The sequence below is a fragment of the Mytilus trossulus genome, chromosome 12 (genome assembly GCF_036588685.1).
Source record: "Mytilus trossulus isolate FHL-02 chromosome 12, PNRI_Mtr1.1.1.hap1, whole genome shotgun sequence".
NCBI lineage: Eukaryota > Metazoa > Mollusca > Bivalvia > Mytilida > Mytilidae > Mytilus > Mytilus trossulus.
In genome coordinates this window covers 44,096,422-44,114,670 of record NC_086384.1, presented here as the reverse complement: position 1 = coordinate 44,114,670, position 18,249 = coordinate 44,096,422, and the positions used below count along the sequence as shown (strand labels likewise).

The window sequence follows — 18,249 nt, the reverse complement described above, 5'->3', positions numbered from 1 at the left end:
TTATTTTAATATTTTAGGCGAAAAAAAAATTGGGGTCACCGATGTTGTTTTCGAGATATGACGTCATCAAAAAGTAAAAAATTGCGTTATACTGTAATATAGAAATAGCGCTCAAAAATGCTAAAAGAAGGCAAAATTATTAAAAAAACGATGTTTAACTGGTTTAACTAAAACAGTCAATTGGAAATTTTATCTTATACACATTTATTTTTCTCACTTTCCTTATTTTTTAAGGCCTTTTTACATTTCCCGCCATTTTTAATTGCCGTTTATTATAGATTTTTCTTGAAATAAAAAAAATCTACTAATGTTTTTTCCTTCAAACTTCTGCATTAGTTGCAGCCTCAGGGGAGATTTTAAAAGCATTACTAAAAAAGGGGGGTCACCGATAATTTAAATCCGCTACAGTGGAAATAATCTTATTGTCAATTTTTGGCGGGAATTATAACCTTTTCTCCTTACGTTATGGAACGACGTTGCTAGCATAGCAGCATTTCTTGCAATGCTTTGAACTATTGGGTTAAAATTTCATATATTTTTGTATATTACAATATTTTTTTACGGTATTTTGATTATTCATTATTAAACATTCAGAAACCGTTTATTAAAAAGTAAGTGTCAAAGTTAGAGTCATCTATAATTTTTAATTGCATTTTTTGTTTAGGAAAAACTAATGTGTGCCTCATGCTGTATTAAAAAATTAATTTACGGCTTGCAGATTTAGAATCTTCTACTTCGGAAGATTGAGGGTATCTAGGCTGAAAAGTAACACGTTCCATTTAGACTACAAACAGAATAAATTCACTAACTTGTCCATTGCACCGTGGGGAAGATAAAACCAGAATTGCCGTGTTTAAAAAGCCACAAACTCGGCACTTAAAAAAAAGCTCTCAATGACACCGTTTACGGAAGAAATTTAAAATTGGCTAACATTTCTGTTATAACACAACGCTCCAGAATCGACACAAATTAAGTTCGAGTTTTCAGTTTTATTTTGATTTCGAATATTTTTTCCAGTAAGATTTCTAGTTTAAGCTCGAGTTACACTTAGAAACTTCTTGAGTTATACTGTTAGATAGAGTAAAAATTCTGTTGAGAGTTTAAATTTTGAGATCCGATGAAATTTATTTAAGAGTAAGAATGTGGTTTCTATTTTCTGTTGGTGTACCTCCTTTTGTTTGAATGTATATTCTTTTATCACATTTATCTTTCATTGTCATCGTGGTAAATGCACATATGTTTGCCAATACTGATTATTGAGGGGGACAGGACCTTTATTTTTCGGGACGTGGGGATCAGGTGTTTTTAAGCTCGGGATTTCGGAATTGACCCTTTCGGAATCTGTTATTTCTTTTTTCGATGTTCGGGTTGTCAGGATTTTTTTTTTTAATTCTGGACCTCGGGATTTCATGTTTTTGAGCTCGGGACTTCGGGATCAGGACCGCTCTGCCCCATCCCTCATTAATAATAGTTAATTTGAAAATAATTAATTGAATTTGTGTGCCAATATTTAAGCACTCTCTGATATATCATGTTGGCTATTTTTGTTTAAAGAACCAAACAATAAAGAGTAAAAAAACTGGATGTAGTTTTCAGTCACGGTCTCCGACAATATACCTTTATCACTGTCGAGAGTGATCACATTGAGTGATCTAAACTCGAACCTACATCTGAACTTTTATTACTACATGTTTTAATTATTTTTTTTTACCATTGTTTTCTGCATTTTCTGATTTTTTCAAAAATTTCAGTGGCAAATATTACATGGGCATCAGCACCAAACATTTGTCTATATGAGTGGAATATTCTTTCACCAGACGGACCATTAATGTGTTTGTTACAGTTTAGCAATACTCTGTGAGACATGTGGATATCTCTACATAAAGACATGTGTTTGTGTGTGTGTAAGAGTGTTAAATATTTCTCTTGTTGGTGACTGGTAAAGTCAAATGTATAGAACGTGTTGAATTATTATACGCCCGGTTACGACGTATGATTTTCACAAATTTCTAATATGACATTAAGAAGTAATGAATCTTTCTGAAATTGACCACAAGGTTTCATATCACAAATGAAAGGCTGAAATTGATTTAAGGGGTACATGTTATTGCGCAAAACGTTCAGGAATTAGAGGCCACAAACAAGCATTTTACTGAAATTACTATTAATAATTTTACAATAACTTGTGTCATGGATCTAACTAAAATTGTACTACAAGGTTCCACACCTCACAGGGAAGGCTGGGATTGAGTTTGGTGGTAATTACTCCAAAAGGGGAGGGGGTGGCGTTTATTTTATTTTTTTGCAAATTTGTTGAAATATCTCGAAAAGAAATCTCCAAATGCACAGTATTGCACAATAGATTTTTTATACCTTTGACCACATTTATTTTGTGTCAGAAACATATATTATGTCAAAAATTGTATCACAATCCAAATTTAGACCGTATCAAACTCAAATATTGTATCCAAACTTGCCCCAACTGTTCAGGGTTTAGAGGCCTTAGATATCAAAGGAACATTTGGGAAAGATGGACGACACTTAGATCATTTATGTCGTTACATGTGAAATAAATAACGATTTCAAATAGGACTTCACACATTTACGTCCAGTGGCAAGTTTAATGCATATTCAGAACTAGAACATATGAATTTCATTTTGACTCTGCTTTATAAAAACCCGACATGCTGAGCCGGATAAATACTTAAATGAAATGAAATGATTGATGAATTATTTATACATGTAGTATATAAGACTATAATAGTTATGACGTTGCATGCATGTGATATAAGAAAACTGAAAGTTGAAAAATTCCGATTGCTATACGCTAACATGCTGGTACTCTTGGTCTATATGTACCTCCCCCCCCCCCCCCCGCCGAAAATATACGCTGAACCCTACATACCGCATCGCGGCGATACGCTGCCAAAGTTGTGCCATTTCTTGACCACTTTCGGCTATTTTTTGCCATACATTTTGTCCATTTCGAGTCATTTTCATTTTTGCACATAAGATCAAGCTGAGTCCATAATATTTTTGGAAATTTACAATTCAATTAGATATTGAACATATACATCAGAAAATATAAAAAAAAATTATATGCCACCGACTTCGTTATCGAGAAAATGGTCGGAGAGGTAATATAAGTTACATTGAATATGCTATGAAATTCCAACGTTCTTAGTTCTGATTATGCATGATATTTATGTGTTTTGTATTGGTAGATCCTTCTTATCATATTTGTCTGGATAGTGGGTCATTCATTTATTAATGTTTATTTCGTGTTTCCAATATTTTTTTATTCTTTATATGTTAGCACCTCATCATTCAATCTTTTTTTTTCTTTTATTCTGCAGTATTTGCCCATTATTTTGTTTTCCGCAGGTAAACCCCAATACAATCTAGAAACTCGCTAGTACAACATATCAGTTGTAAAAAATATGATATATATGTCCATTATCATGTCTCCTGTCGAAAGTTTAGTGGAACATGCCTTCGAGCGTTCGCTTTTTCATAAATTAGCAACCTTTACGGCGGATTCGAAAACGGCGACGTCATAATACAGTTACGACACTATGGCGGCGCCGAGAGCGATGCGTATAAACAATAGTGTGATTTCCCTTTAACAAGCTTCCTAAAATTGAATTGTGATGAACAATAACTCATCATAATAGACATGCTAATCTATTAGTTCAAAATTCAGTAAAAGACGTGTTTGCACATTAAGAAAACCTAGATTATTTCATATTTATGAAAAGAAAATCATGTACTTAGAGTAACACAAATATCATATCGGTCATGTTAAATCGGAAACATTCCCGATTATGTAATACGCTGTAACGATATTTAAATAGGTCGAGATAAATTTACCTGATCGTTTAGTTTAAAATGTGTGTACATGTAAGACATAGATAGCGTTTCAATCTACAGATATCGTTCAAGTTCGTATAGAAAAACGAAAGAAAATCTAGAAGACAGCCGTCTATCATTTCTATCAGTATGACACAAGCAGATCTTATCATTAAGAATGGACGAATTATTGATCCTGCAAATAATATTGACTTTACCGGAAGCGTGGCAGTTTTGAACGGCACAATACAGTCTGTAGGAACAGATTTGAATATTCAAGCTGCAAGGGAGTTTGACGCAACGGGCTGCATTATAACACCTGGTCTAATCGACTGTCACGTGCATTGCTACGAGCATGCGACACCTCTCGGGATTAATCCGGACGAAAGCTGTCTATCCAGAGGAGTGACGACAGTTGTAGATGCTGGAAGTTCTGGTATGTACTTCTGAAGTATATTTTGGTTTTGATTATTATCATTTGAGTCTTTAAATGTACAATGTATTAAGATATTTGATTGAGGAGTAAGTAAGTAGCATATGTATATAGATTGTTAACGAAACATGATATTTTGATAAACATCTTTTACTTCGTATTTCATTTTTATGGGTATAAAAAGTTCGTCACTGTTTTCCGACAAGTGCTGAATCCTCTGCTGAAAGTGTTCTAAATAGTTCTTAACATTTAAAAGTCGATTACTGACATTCGTACATGAACCTTCATTCAATTTTAGAATGAAGACTCCTTGAACGCAAATTTAAATTATTATTTGAATTGTATTATCAAAGTAATCAAAGTAAGCTGCTTATACACATCATACTTGTTTAAATTCAAAATCGTTATTGTTAAACAGAAAGAAAAAAAATGAAAATTATTATCAAACCATGTTGTCGATATGTCTAAACTTTATCTTTTCTAAATGTTTATATTACTTCAGCTTTATTTATCTTCTAGGCGAATCAACTTTTCCAGGCTTGAGGAAATTTATTGCAGAAAAAAGTAATACAAGAGTGTTATGCTTTCTCCACATTGTTCAACATGGGTTAGCCTCTTCTGGGTGTGCCTCTGGAGGTATGTTTCAAAACTCAATGAATTATTTCTTCTAAAAAATAATTCTTATGTTTTAATGAACTCATCATAGATTCCAGGATTAAAATTTGATATTTACGCCAGACGAGCGTTTCGTCTACTAAAGACTCATCAGTGACACTCGAATAAAAAAATATTTAAAAGGCCAAATAAAATATGAAGTTAAAGAGCATTGAGAACCAAACATTCCGAAAATTTTTGCCAAATACACCTAAGGTAATCTATTCCTGAGGTAGAAAAGCCTTAGTATTTCAAAAATTAAAAGTTTTGTTAACAGTTAGTTTTTATTTATAAAAATCTTGCTTCAAAAGTTGAATAGACATTTGTTTCCTGGTTAGTTAACGTTAGTTATTTTTGATCGACGAAATCCTGCACAAGTTGATAAGGTTCTTCTTTCTTGCCATGTATATCGCACATTCTTTGTCTGTCTTTGCAAAACACATTTTTGTTGGTCTTTGAGAAGATACTGTAGCAAATACAGCTTCATCTGCGTACATTTACAGAAGATGGCAAGTGTAAATGATTGTTTGGTAAAATTTATGGAAAGGTAGATTATAAATGTATGTTTGTTTAATTATAGAGAAAGACCATAAAGCAAACTTATGCGACAATACGAAACCCAATTCAAAACAAACAAATTCCTACAAAACACATAAGGTATAAAGAGTAAAGAGCATTGAGGACCAAAAATTCCTAAAAGTTTTGCCAAATACAGATAAGGTAATCTATTCCTGAGTTAGAAAAGCCTTAGTATTTAAAAAATTAAAAGTTTTGTTAACAGTTAGTTTTTATTCATAAACATATCAATGATAAGTCTGGTCAACACAAAAGTGCTGACTACTGGGCTTATGATACCCTCTGGGCTTACGATACCCTCTGGGCTTGTGATATCCTCTGGGCTTGTGATACCCTCGGGGAAATGAATCTTCACCAGCAGTGGCATCGACCTAGTAGTTGTAAATAAAGCCATCATAGATACCAGGACTAAAATTTTAAATTTTCGCCAGACGCGCGTTTCGTCTACTATAGACTCACCAATGACGCTCGAATAAAAAAAATGCTAAAAAGGGCAAAAGATGAATTACATAGGTTGCAAAGAAACATGAAAATAAATTTTTCATATATCTGAATACATATTAAAAACTCATTAGAGGTACTTAATGTTTGAGTCACACGTTCAAGTTATTTTTTACTTCTTACAGCTCCAGGTGGTGAACTCGATTCATTAAATCAAGTGAGTGTTGAAGCATGTGTTAAGTGTATTGAAGCTAACAGGGATATGATAGTTGGTGTCAAAGTTCGACTTTCTGAAACAATAGCTAATGGAGGGAAAAATGAAGAAGAAGCCTATAGGTAACTTTTTAATGTATATCTTAAATACATACCAGGAAGCGATAGCAAAATCGCCGAGATCCGTTATTGTCAGTAAAAACATATGTGGTGTCAATTCAATGGAATTATGTTCGACTGTCACACAAGTGAGAGGTTTAGCTAGATATAAAATCAGGTTCTACATAATGAAATGTATGAAAATGACAGTTTATCCATTCGTTTGTTGTGTTTTAGCTTTTGGTTTTGTCATTACTTAAACATTTTTCGTTTAAAATTCATTGTAGTTTGGCATGTTTTTTTTTTACATTCTAATGTGACAGGTTAAGCTAGCAATATAACCAGGTCCAATCCACTATTTTCTGCATTAGGAAAAACATAGGAATGACAGTTATCAATCGTTTTATGTGTTTTAAGTTTTTTGTTTTATCGTATGTTGAAGCTATTTCTGTTTTATAAATCGGAGTTTGATATTTTTGGTCCTATTCCTTTAATCATAGATGTTTAGCTAGCTATAACACCAGGTTCAATCCTCCATTTTCTACATAAGAAAATGACCGAATATGACAGTTGTTTTCCCATTCGTTTGATGTCTTAAAACGACTTGATGCGACTGTCATACAAGTGAGAGGTTTAGCTAGCTATAACACCAGGTTCAATCCTCCACTTTCTACATAAGAAAATGACCGAATATGACAGTTGTTTTCCCATTCGTTTGATGTCTTAAAACGACTTGATGCGACTGTCATACAAGTGAGAGGTTTAGCTAGCTATAACACCAGGTTCAATCCTCCATTTTCTACATAAGAAAATGACCGAATATGACAGTTGTTTTACCATTCGTTTGATGTCTTAAAGGTTTTTGTTGATTTCATTTGATTGAGGAATCTCCATTTTGAATTTTCCTTGCAGTTATTTTTGGTATTTTACCTTCAAATCTTTATGTATGAAGTCTTAAAGTGACATTCGATATTAACTGATAGTAATAACAAAAATGTTGTTTTTATAATATAACTACAGTAGAAATCCTCTGCTTTTAGACAAAATGAGTTTATAAAGTAATATCTGTTTTGTATTGTTAGCCATTGAACGTGCAAGATGGGATCTCCGATTTTTTATATGATTTGACTATATAACCACACATACACAGTACGATATGATGATTAAAATGTTGAAAGCGAACATTGCCGTTATAAAAATTTATAAATTTCTATACTATTTTTCTTTTGTTTGAAGACTATTTAAGTTCATTGCATAAGCAAGCACGTGCTCACCTCTTCATCCCTTGCACGATAACTTAATTCATATGTATTAAGTGCTTGATAATCTGATGCTGTGTTGATGAAATTTGGATAGATATCAATGACACCAAGATATTTCCACTTCATGCGAAAATAAGCTGTTTCCAATGTATTCAGAAATAAACACCTTTTCTTCCCACAAATATTTGTATATATATTTATATATTTAGCGGTTTGTTTTGTTTTTAAGATTTATCGAACAAACATTAAAACTCCAATCCATGCGATATTTAGGGTTTTGCAATGCATTTAGAGATTGCCCTTTTTTTTCAAACATACATTTTTGCAAGGAGTTTTTATATATCAAACAGTTAGTTTTCTCTACATAATAATCGGAAATGTTTTCCGCTTGCATAAGTGCTGGCAGTAGCAATCATAATTTCTTTTCTGGCGGCGTTTTTTCTTACGTTATAATGTCATAAACAGATTGCTGACAAATGGTATGAAAGCTTTTTCTCCTTAATAAATAAAGGCAACAGTAGTATACCAGTGTTAAACAGTCAAATCTATTGAAAGAAAACAAATCAGGGCTACAAACTAAAACCGAGGGAAACATATCATTTTTCAGAAGAAACAAAATAACAACAGGCACACTTAATTGCAACAAACGCTAACATACATAAAGACAAACTATTTGATAATAACTGCCACATTTCAAATTGGTATATGACATTTAAGATAAAAATGTGGGTTCAACCCCATTTTAAGGCTAGCCAAAACTTCCCGCTTCATGACAAGGTTAAACAAATATTGCTAAAACGACATCACTACGTGTCAGAAATAAAACATAGAATACATATTTCAGGAGATCTCTTGAGGCATCAAAACAAGCGGGAGTACCACTAATGGTTCATCATTCATTATCTACTGTACCTACACAGTCAGATGGTAGGTACAAGTCTAAATACCAGTACAATGCAAGGGTTAATATATATCATTCATATCAGGTATCAAATAAACATAAAAAAAGATGTGGTGTGATTGCCAATGAGACAACTTTACACAAGAGAAAAAAAATGACACGGAAATTAACAGAAATTAACAACCAACGGTCACCGTACGGCTTTCAACAATGCACAAAGCCCATACTGCATAGTCAGTTATAAAAGGCCCCAAACTGACAATGCCAAACATTTCAAACGAGAAAACTAACGGCATAATTTTTGTACAAACAATGAACGATGAACAAATATGTCGCATATAAACAAACGAAAACCACTGAATTACAGGCTCCTGACTTGGGACGGGCACATATATAGAGAATGTGGCGGGGTTATACATGTTAGCGGGATCCCGTTTCTCCCCTAACCTGGGACAGTGATGTAACAGTACAACATAAGAACGAACTATATAAATGAGTTGAAAAAGGCTTAACTCATTAGATGGATACAAATACAAATACTACAAATACAAAGGGACTTAGACGAGTACTTGTACATCCCAACAACAAAAAGACACAGATCTGAGATACCTCGCAGTTACTGACAGCTAGTTCAAAGCCATTTACAACTACTAAAAGAAATCATGCATCTAAGACTAAATTATCAATCAGTACACATATAACATCCAATGGATTTAGTATAAAGACGTCATAAACAGTCAGAGAAAACATGATCTTGTGCAATGTGTTCAGTTATTACCACAAAAGTAACAAATGAAGTTAGATAAACGAAAATCGTAGTTTTCATTGAATATGAAAATAAGGGTATGGTGTATGATTACAAATTAGACAACTTACCACCAAAGTTCAACTGTGGAGGCAAGCAACTATAGGCAACAGTAACTTTATGTAATTTGTACATATTTTAGAAAAAGGAGACACTAATCTATCTTATCATTTATTAATTTAATTTTATTATGATATTTCAGGAAAGTCGTCGACGTTATGTTGCCCAAAAGACATGCGCACAGGTGACATTTATACTCACACATTCCATGCTCATGAAGGCACTATTTTGGACGAAAAGACTGATACAATATATCCGGATGTATTGGATGCTAGTAAAAGAGGTGTTTTGTTTGATGTTGGCCACGGACAAGGATCTTTTAGTTGGAAGGTCGTCGAAATTTGTGCAAAAGCGAACTTTTGGCCTGACATTATTGGGACTGATCTGCATACAGGAAACAACGATGGTCCGGTATACGATCTACCATTAGTTATGTCGAAGTTCTTGCATACTGGAATGCCTTTGGTCGACATAGTCAAGGCAACCACCTATACCCCAGCACGTGCAATTAAATGGTCAAATTCGATTGGTTCTCTGACAGTTGGGAAGACAGCTGATATTACCGTGTTGAAAATAGTCGCAGTTGACATTGACCTTGAAGATTCTCAATCTCAATTAAGAAAAATATCAAAACTTATTAAACCTGTAGCTGTTTGGAAAGCAGGAAGACGCTTTGATATTACAAATCCCAAACACTTTCCAAATCTTTATGCTCGAGCTAACAATGCACCGGAGTGGCATAAACTAGTAATAAGAGATGAAATACCGCCGAATGAACTTATACCATCTTGTGATCTTGTAGAAATTCCACCTGTGTGAATTTCAATTGCAAAAATATACATGTATATGTCAATTTGCTAGTATAAAATGTCTTCTTTTACATTTGACTAATTTTTAAGTATACTTTTTAAATCACAGTCCGGTCCTATATGTACATATGCAAATTTCTGTACCAAGTCAAGAATATGACAGTTGTTATCAACTGGTTTGATGTGTCTGAGCTTTTGATTGTTCTATTTGATTAGGTACTTTCCGGTTTGAAAATATCTGGAGTATGGTAAATAACAGTGATATTTTACAGGAATTCCCTGATTTCATCTTTATTTATCCGGATTTCGATACTTGTTTTTCATCAAGATAACTAATGTAAGATGAAGATTTGATAAGGCATTGATGTGTCCTTATTTCTTGGTAAATTGTAAATTAGCATATTTTAGGAAGTTGTTTTGTCATTTTCACATCGATGTTTGACTTTTAAACAGCGGTATACTACTGTATTTGTGTGTAGCTCAAATATAATATACGTATGTACACTATCAACTAAGGGTAATAAATCTTTCAAATGACTTTTAAATTTCCTTACATATTTTGAAATATTTACTCCGATTTTTTTTTATCCATGGATTTCTGAGTTTTTGAACAGCGATATACTACCTTTTTTATGTATTTTTAGAAAACATTAAAAAGACGAAATTAACTGTACATCGTTATCATTAAAATGTAAAATATAAAATTGGCTAATATTGATTATTGTATTTCGATCGTGGAAAGTACTCTTGAATGCGGAATAAAATGTGAATTTGCCAGGCCTTGAAGATATAAAACTTTTGAGTCAGTTTGATGTACTACTCCAAAGGCAACCAATAAAAACGCTGGATTTCATGCTTCGAGCATGACTTTTGTGCTCCGAGCACTGAGCAAAGTCTTATGACTTCAACCCCCGGTCTCATCTATTTAAGATTTAATGTGATTCCCGCTTGATATGTTTGTTACCTTGATTTTTCTTTTGTTAATCGATTTACGTGATTTGGATATTGGTCAACAAGGGTCGCCTTTATTTACGAATATTGCACCTACGTAAGGTGACGATTTCGTCACCACAACAATCTACAATAAAGCGTGGTACACTTCCGACACACTCGGTCTCACTTTTTTTTTAATTAATGTGATTCCCGCTTGATATGTTTGTTACCTTGATTTTTCTTTTGTTAATCGAATTACGTGATTTGAATATACGTATCACGTAAACTAGTGTCGTCTTTACTTACTTACATTGCACCTGCGAAATATGGCGATTTCGTCACCACAACAATCTTAAAGTGTTACGAAACTTATTTATGCCGTTAGCTGTTATTCAACACCAAGGCTTAGCTATTGTCATGCATTTGAATTATGAACACATATTTTTAAAAACAATGACTTATATGGCTATATACTACTGTTGCCTTTACTTATAGCAAATCAGAAAGGTGGAGTCCACTTTACGTGACAAAATCAAACGCTCGACTATAACAACCATCAAAACGAATGAAAAACAAATTTCATATTCTTTATTTGGGAAAAGCATCGTCTGACAGATTTCCATAATATTTTCAACCGAATTAATGTGTTCTATGATACATACATGCATTATTCTATAAGAAATGTTTGCATTCTATCTAATTTAATAAAAGTAAGAAACACCAAGGGATATCAGGTTCTATGATTGAATCTGAAATAAGCCCTTCCCTCAATTCATGAATTTGATGATGATAAAAAGGACTGATTGAGGAGGAAAAAAACCCAACAAATTAACAACTGTAAATCATGCATCATAATGCATGACTGGAAATATAAGAACACAAGTTAAAGAAAATTGATTCTGGTGAGAAAATGAGGGTCAAGTGTGACTTTGCGTATTTTTTATTATGCTTTTTTCAAATTATTATCCATGGTTAATTTCAATATGATTTACGGAATACCCGTGTTACTGTTATTTTGCGAACCAGAACTGTACACTTTATCTGGATGAATAATAGCTATTCATTCATGCATTCGGACGTGCATTTAAAAACTGCGACGCACTAAGAACACAAGAGTTTCTAACTTATACAAGAAAGAGGAACGAAAGATACCAGAGGGACAGTCAAACTCATAATTCGATAATAAACTTACAACGCCATGGCTAAAAATGAAAAATAAACCAGACAAACAATAGTTCACATGACGCAACATAGAGCTCAGATGTTTTGGATGCTTTATCCTCTTTGCATGACAAATATGTCGTTGTTCCAGGGGATACAGTCTCTAATAATATTGATTTCGTATGTAAAAACAATTATTTGCAATGTCTCACAAAACTGGTAATCCTGCATACTCTGATCTGATTTGTTTATGTACTTTCATTAAAGAAAACGAAGAAAATCTCCCGTCATTAAACTAGAACTTGATAACAAAACTTCTAAAAAATCCGTATAACGAACGTTGCATAATTGGATCATCAGGATGTTTTAATACACATCTTTCGGAAGTGCTGTCTACTATACTCTTACAGCAAATAGTTATCAAAGGTACCAGGATTATAATTTAGTTCGCCAGACTCGTGTTACGTCTTCATAAGACTCATCAGTGATAACTCCAAAATATAGTGATAAGAAAAGTTCAACAAGGCTGAGTGGTGTAAATCAGATGTGGATTTTCAAAAACTCTAAAGATCCTCTGCTTAGTCTTAGATCTCAATCTCTGCAATTTTCTTTAGCAACATTAAGACCATTGATTGTTCTACGCTTTATACTACTATTCCTTTATCCCGATATTTTATCTCTCCCTATCGCTCAGGATAAAATATTTGTCATAAAGGGCCAACCGGTGGTAAAATAACGATATATTCAAGCCCCTATGAATTATTTCTTAATTATATTGTTTTGTTATAAGACGACCGCAGTGTCTTGTTCCTCAAAATACACGACTTTTATTCTGTTCGAGCATGACGGATGAGTAATTTTTTCACGAACTCGCGTCTGGCGTACAAAAACAATTAGACTCAACTCTTTGCACTTCTCAACCTTTGCAGAATTTAAAAAAAAATATCAGCCTTAAAAAAAGTGTTAAGTGAATACTGTTTTTTCTATTTTCTATTTTCATCAAGTGTAATTAATTAACATCTAAACACATTTTTATGGTTATAAAAACAGACACCAAAAACTGTTATATAAATGATTCTTTAAGTACACAAAACCATTTCTTTTTTTCTTCTCGATATTTATTTTATGAAGCTATATACAAAATATCACAGATCAGATATACAATTTACAACAGCATCTGAATTATTGTTCATCCTCTTCTATGCGATTTTGAATAAATGCAATTATCCAAATACCGTTTTTTTTATGCCGTGCCTCGGTAACTTTATCAAAACTGTGCCCTTTCTATATATCAAAAATTGATTGTGTTTTTTCCTTGATCACGGGTATAGTTACGTACATATATGTACAGAAACTAATCATATATACCAGGATTGAAATTTTTCATTTGCGCCATACGAGTGTTTCGTCTATAAAAGAATCACCAATGACGCTCGAATAAAAACAAGTTGATTAGTTTTGTCGTTAATTGGACTTGTATTATGGCATTAGTAATCTCAAGAAAGTATTCCTATTGTGACTAACGTGAGAACTTTTACCAATGCAGCGTTTGAATAATAGTCAGGTGTTTTAAACTTTCTAAATTTACTTTTGTTAATACATTTTTATACAAAGTTCAAATAAGTCAACCTAAAGTAGATGGTAGTTGTATCATGTAACGGAAAGTTGATAGGCACAACTCTTTTATTGAAAGGTCAAAATATATGGCTGTGTGGCATGTTTTCAATATTTGCTATGCCCGAAACCTAAAATTCTGTACTCCTCCTACCTTCACTTTGGGCCTGTCTCAAAATTCAATTTTGCGATTTACATGTTACTAATGTAGTATAATATCATTTGATTATGCGTTTCTCTATGCTTGGTGTTTTTGCGACTGTATGTGCTATATTGCGGGCACGTAGTATTGCTATTCATAAAAAAGGAAGAAGATGTGGTATGAATGCCAATGAGAAAACTCTCCACAAGGTACCTTTATAATTTCAGCGGGAGGTTTAGCTAGCATAAAAAACCCTACTGTTTTTAAAATGTCTTATACCTGGTGTCAGGATGATGGCAGTTGTTATCTTATAAACATGTTCTATGTATGTTGGCGTTTGCTTTTGTTGCTTCGTTGTTTTCTTCTCACAGTTGATGCGTTTCCCTTGGTTTATGTTTGTTTTCACTCAATCGATTTATGAATTTTGAACAGCTGTATACTTCTGTTATGTGGTAGCTTCTTGTTGTTGTAAATTATTTGTTACAACATGCAACAAAGCCGACTTACTTGTGAATTGTTCATGTTGTCCATGTTTCTCAATGAGACAAATTCTATCAATTAGAAAAAAAAATATATCCAAAAAGTGTGAACTTGACCTTGCAGTTTTTGATAATCGACTTTTATTTCAAATTGTTTATTTTATTGATAAAATGATGTTTTCACTCATTCAACGTTTTGGACAATAATTTTCACATCACTGAGCTCTTTCGTCACAATAGAATATATCCCTAGTTCGTCAGTTGAATTCTATAATTTGAAAAATATATATTTCTCATTCTAACATGACGTCCTTCAAAGCTTTGAGTACAAGCCCGTGGTAAAATATGAATATATCGCCAGGGCTGTTCCGATCGCACTCTCACGTCATAAGCTTTTTTTCTTATGAATGAGGTACTCGACGTCATAAAACGATGACGTTAGAATATAGGCATTTTACGGGAAAATACACGCTTGTGAATCCGAAAATCATCACAACAAGGAAATGTTAACAAACCATGCTAGAATGTGGTGTAAACAATTGTTTTCACATACATATAAGACATATCTTTAAATTACCATTTAAATTCATTCAAAACTGTCTAAATACGTTATTGTAAAAAGCATGTCACTTATTGTGTTTTCTTCATTCTTTTACGCCAATTTAATATTGCGTTTATTCATGGGAACGGCAAATATGTGCTTTCACCTAGATCGCTTCGATCCAAAATAATTGCCGTATGTGTCCTATTAGAATCGAAATATTTCATGGAGGCTTGACTATATATCGTGATTTTACCACGGGTTGTTCCTTTATGTCGATATTTTACCTTTCCCAATCGCTCAGGAAAACATACTTGTCATAAAGGGCAACCGGTGGTAAAATTACGATATATTGAAGCCCCCATGAATTATTTCTTAGTTATATGGGTTTTTTTTAGAAGACGACCGCAGTGTCTTGTTCCTCAAAATACACGACTTTTATTCACACAAATATTAGACTTAACTCTTAAGATTTCTTTTTTGATAGTACTTAAATAACTGTTTTTTTAAGGTTTTCGTATCACTACTTTCACCATTTAGGTATTGTCATTGAATATGCAGTTCTTAACCTTTGCAGAATTAAAAAAAAAAAAATCAGTAACCCTCTTAGTGCGTAGCTAAATTTTAAAACATTGTCCAGAAACGGGTCAATTTCAGTAAAAAATACCAAAAACAGTAAATTGTTATTTAGTATTTTATAACAGCATGTTAACTCGAATAATTGAAGAATTATGAAACATCAAGTATCGATGTTTATTTTTTTTTTAAATAACGTTACTTATATGACATGACGTAACGTCATAATGATGATCACGTCACGTCCTACGGATGTTTTGCGCTATTCAATTAGTCAAGCACTTTGCAGTGTTTTGAAGAAAACTTTCAGTTTTTGCAAAACAGCACTATACTTTACAAAATTTCAAGTCAGATTTACTTATTTTCGGTGGGTCATCTTAGAATAGATCAAATCAAGTATTTCATTGAATAAAGCACATATTAAAAAAAAGATGGCATTGCGTATTCCATGTGTACTTCAACAAACATGACATAAACAACATGACAAATAATAGAAAAAATTAACATAATGTAAAATAAGAGAACATTTATTATGTGCTGTATCTATAACTACAAGTTTGATTTTTGTAAAGTTCCTCATTTAGACATTTATTTACGATATACTAACTGATACTAAGCATTGTTTTGAACTTTTAATTGTGGTTTTTTCATTGTTATTTTAATGACTGTACGGTTGCATGTAATAACAATGTACTTATATCCACTTCATTTGAACTTTAGTGGATAGTTGTCTTATTGCCAATCCGTATACCACATCTGACATCTCCTTTTTTATATTCAAATGCTTGTCTCATATATTTACAAATTTGGTTGGCATCAGCCATTTTATTTTGATTAATTAAATATGATACTGATTTGATAACATTAACTTTAACCAATTTTTGAAAACTTAAACATTAATTCTCCCGAAGTTTTTTATATTGGGAACATTATAAAAGCAAATGCGCACAATAGTTTGCGTTATCTCTGTAAAATTTACAGAAACTTTTAGTTGCTAGTGATTTATGTAAATTGTGTATCACCCCGTTTTAATAGCAAGTGATTGTGCACTTATTTTTGATTCGTAAGAAGTAAGCTCTTATATTTTGGTATAACAAAGCATAGGTAATTTTTTTAAAAGTCAAACGATTATTAAGCAAATTATACAAACCAATCTGAGTAAATTATAGTGCTTTGTTATAAGGTTAACTATGCTCAAGTTGATATATTTTTATCAAGGATGTATGTGCCCGACATAAACATCGCCACACCTGAAAACAAAACCATTTTATTGGCTAAACTATGAATTTGAAATATTTGCTGCTGAAAACTTATGTCTAACTTAATCTATTTTGTGTTATAGTTTTTTGTATCCTGCCTATCAACCTTTCAGAACAAATGTTCTTATTATATATATAATTTTATAACCCGTAAATTGTGATGACTCGAAGTTACACCACATTGGAACTGTATTTATACCAATAGAGGATCAGAGTTTCACATTTTTAACGGCAAGTTTTGAAATTCTTTTACATATTTTATTCAATGAAGTAACACCATACGATGTTTAAATTTGAAACCAGTAAACATTTTTAAAACTCATATAATGATCTATCATGCTGATACTGAATACGGTGCTTTAAACAAAAAAACTATGTTTTCCTTAGTATACTTCACGTGCTATATAAGTTGAGGGTGGATTGGGGGGGGGGGGGAGGGTGTTGAAAAAAATCGAAAGATGTATATTTAATAAAATATCTTTTCTAAATATGTGTAAATATTACATTGAAGTACGCATATAAATTTGGAAGGGCCCTCTAATTATTTATCCTATAAATTTATACATATTGATGTTTACAAATAGTATAAATATACCACTGAACAATAGTAAACAAAGAAATAAAACAGTTATTAACGAAACTATTAGAACCGAAACTAAAACATAAGAAACAGAAAAATCAAATATGTAAAATTGTAACTAATAGCGCACACCATCCACAGATTCCAACACCTGAATAAAAAAACAGCTATGCAAAGATATTACAGTTAAGAAGGGATTTCATAGTGGTAAAAAGTAAGCATGCAGGTAAAAATGTGTGTTTGATTTGGATTGATCAAGCATCAATGTGATATGATAATGAATAGTACTAATGAAATATGATATGAATAGATATAAAAAGAGGTGGTTTGAGTGACAATGAGACAACTCTTCATCCGAGGCACAATTTATAAAAGTAAACCATGATAGGTCAAAGTACACGATTCAACATGCAGCACCGAACAGTAAGCTATAAAGGACCCCAAACAATTATAGTGTAAAAATAACACGGAAAAACCAACGGTCTAGTCTACTTAAAATCGGAGAAACGAGAAACACTTATGAACCACACCAACAAACGACAACTACTGAACATCAGTATAACTTAAATAAAGAATAACAGTACTAAACCCAAGAAATGTTTCAAGTGATGACACTAGCGTAGGTACAGCCATCTTCTACACAGAAAAGGGAACAAGACGATTACAGGGGGTGTATCACCGATTGAAAATATTTATGGAGACAGCTCCATTTTACAGTATACATAGCAAAACATTTCACAGCATTGACATATTTTTGGCATCTTTAAACATTTATATTAAACAAAGGATGTAAAGTGTGCATGTGTAAACACCATTAATCTTAAATGTGTCTTTCTTAAGAAATTAAGACTGAAAATGGATT

General features: G+C 32.6%; 1 protein-coding gene across 1 annotated transcript; it reads left to right on the top strand.

Annotated features, from left to right (window-relative positions):
* Nucleotides 1–3,853: 3,853 nt before the first annotated feature.
* LOC134692167 (deacetylase Oant_2987-like) lies at nt 3,854–10,706 on the top strand. Its single transcript, XM_063552614.1, has 5 exons — nt 3,854–4,285; nt 4,802–4,918; nt 6,139–6,289; nt 8,372–8,454; nt 9,436–10,706. Exons 1-5 carry the CDS (start codon nt 4,000–4,002, stop codon nt 10,110–10,112), a joined length of 1,314 nt encoding a protein of 437 aa, XP_063408684.1. The 5' UTR covers nt 3,854–3,999; the 3' UTR covers nt 10,113–10,706.
* The last annotated feature ends 7,543 nt before the right edge of the window (nt 10,707–18,249 follow it).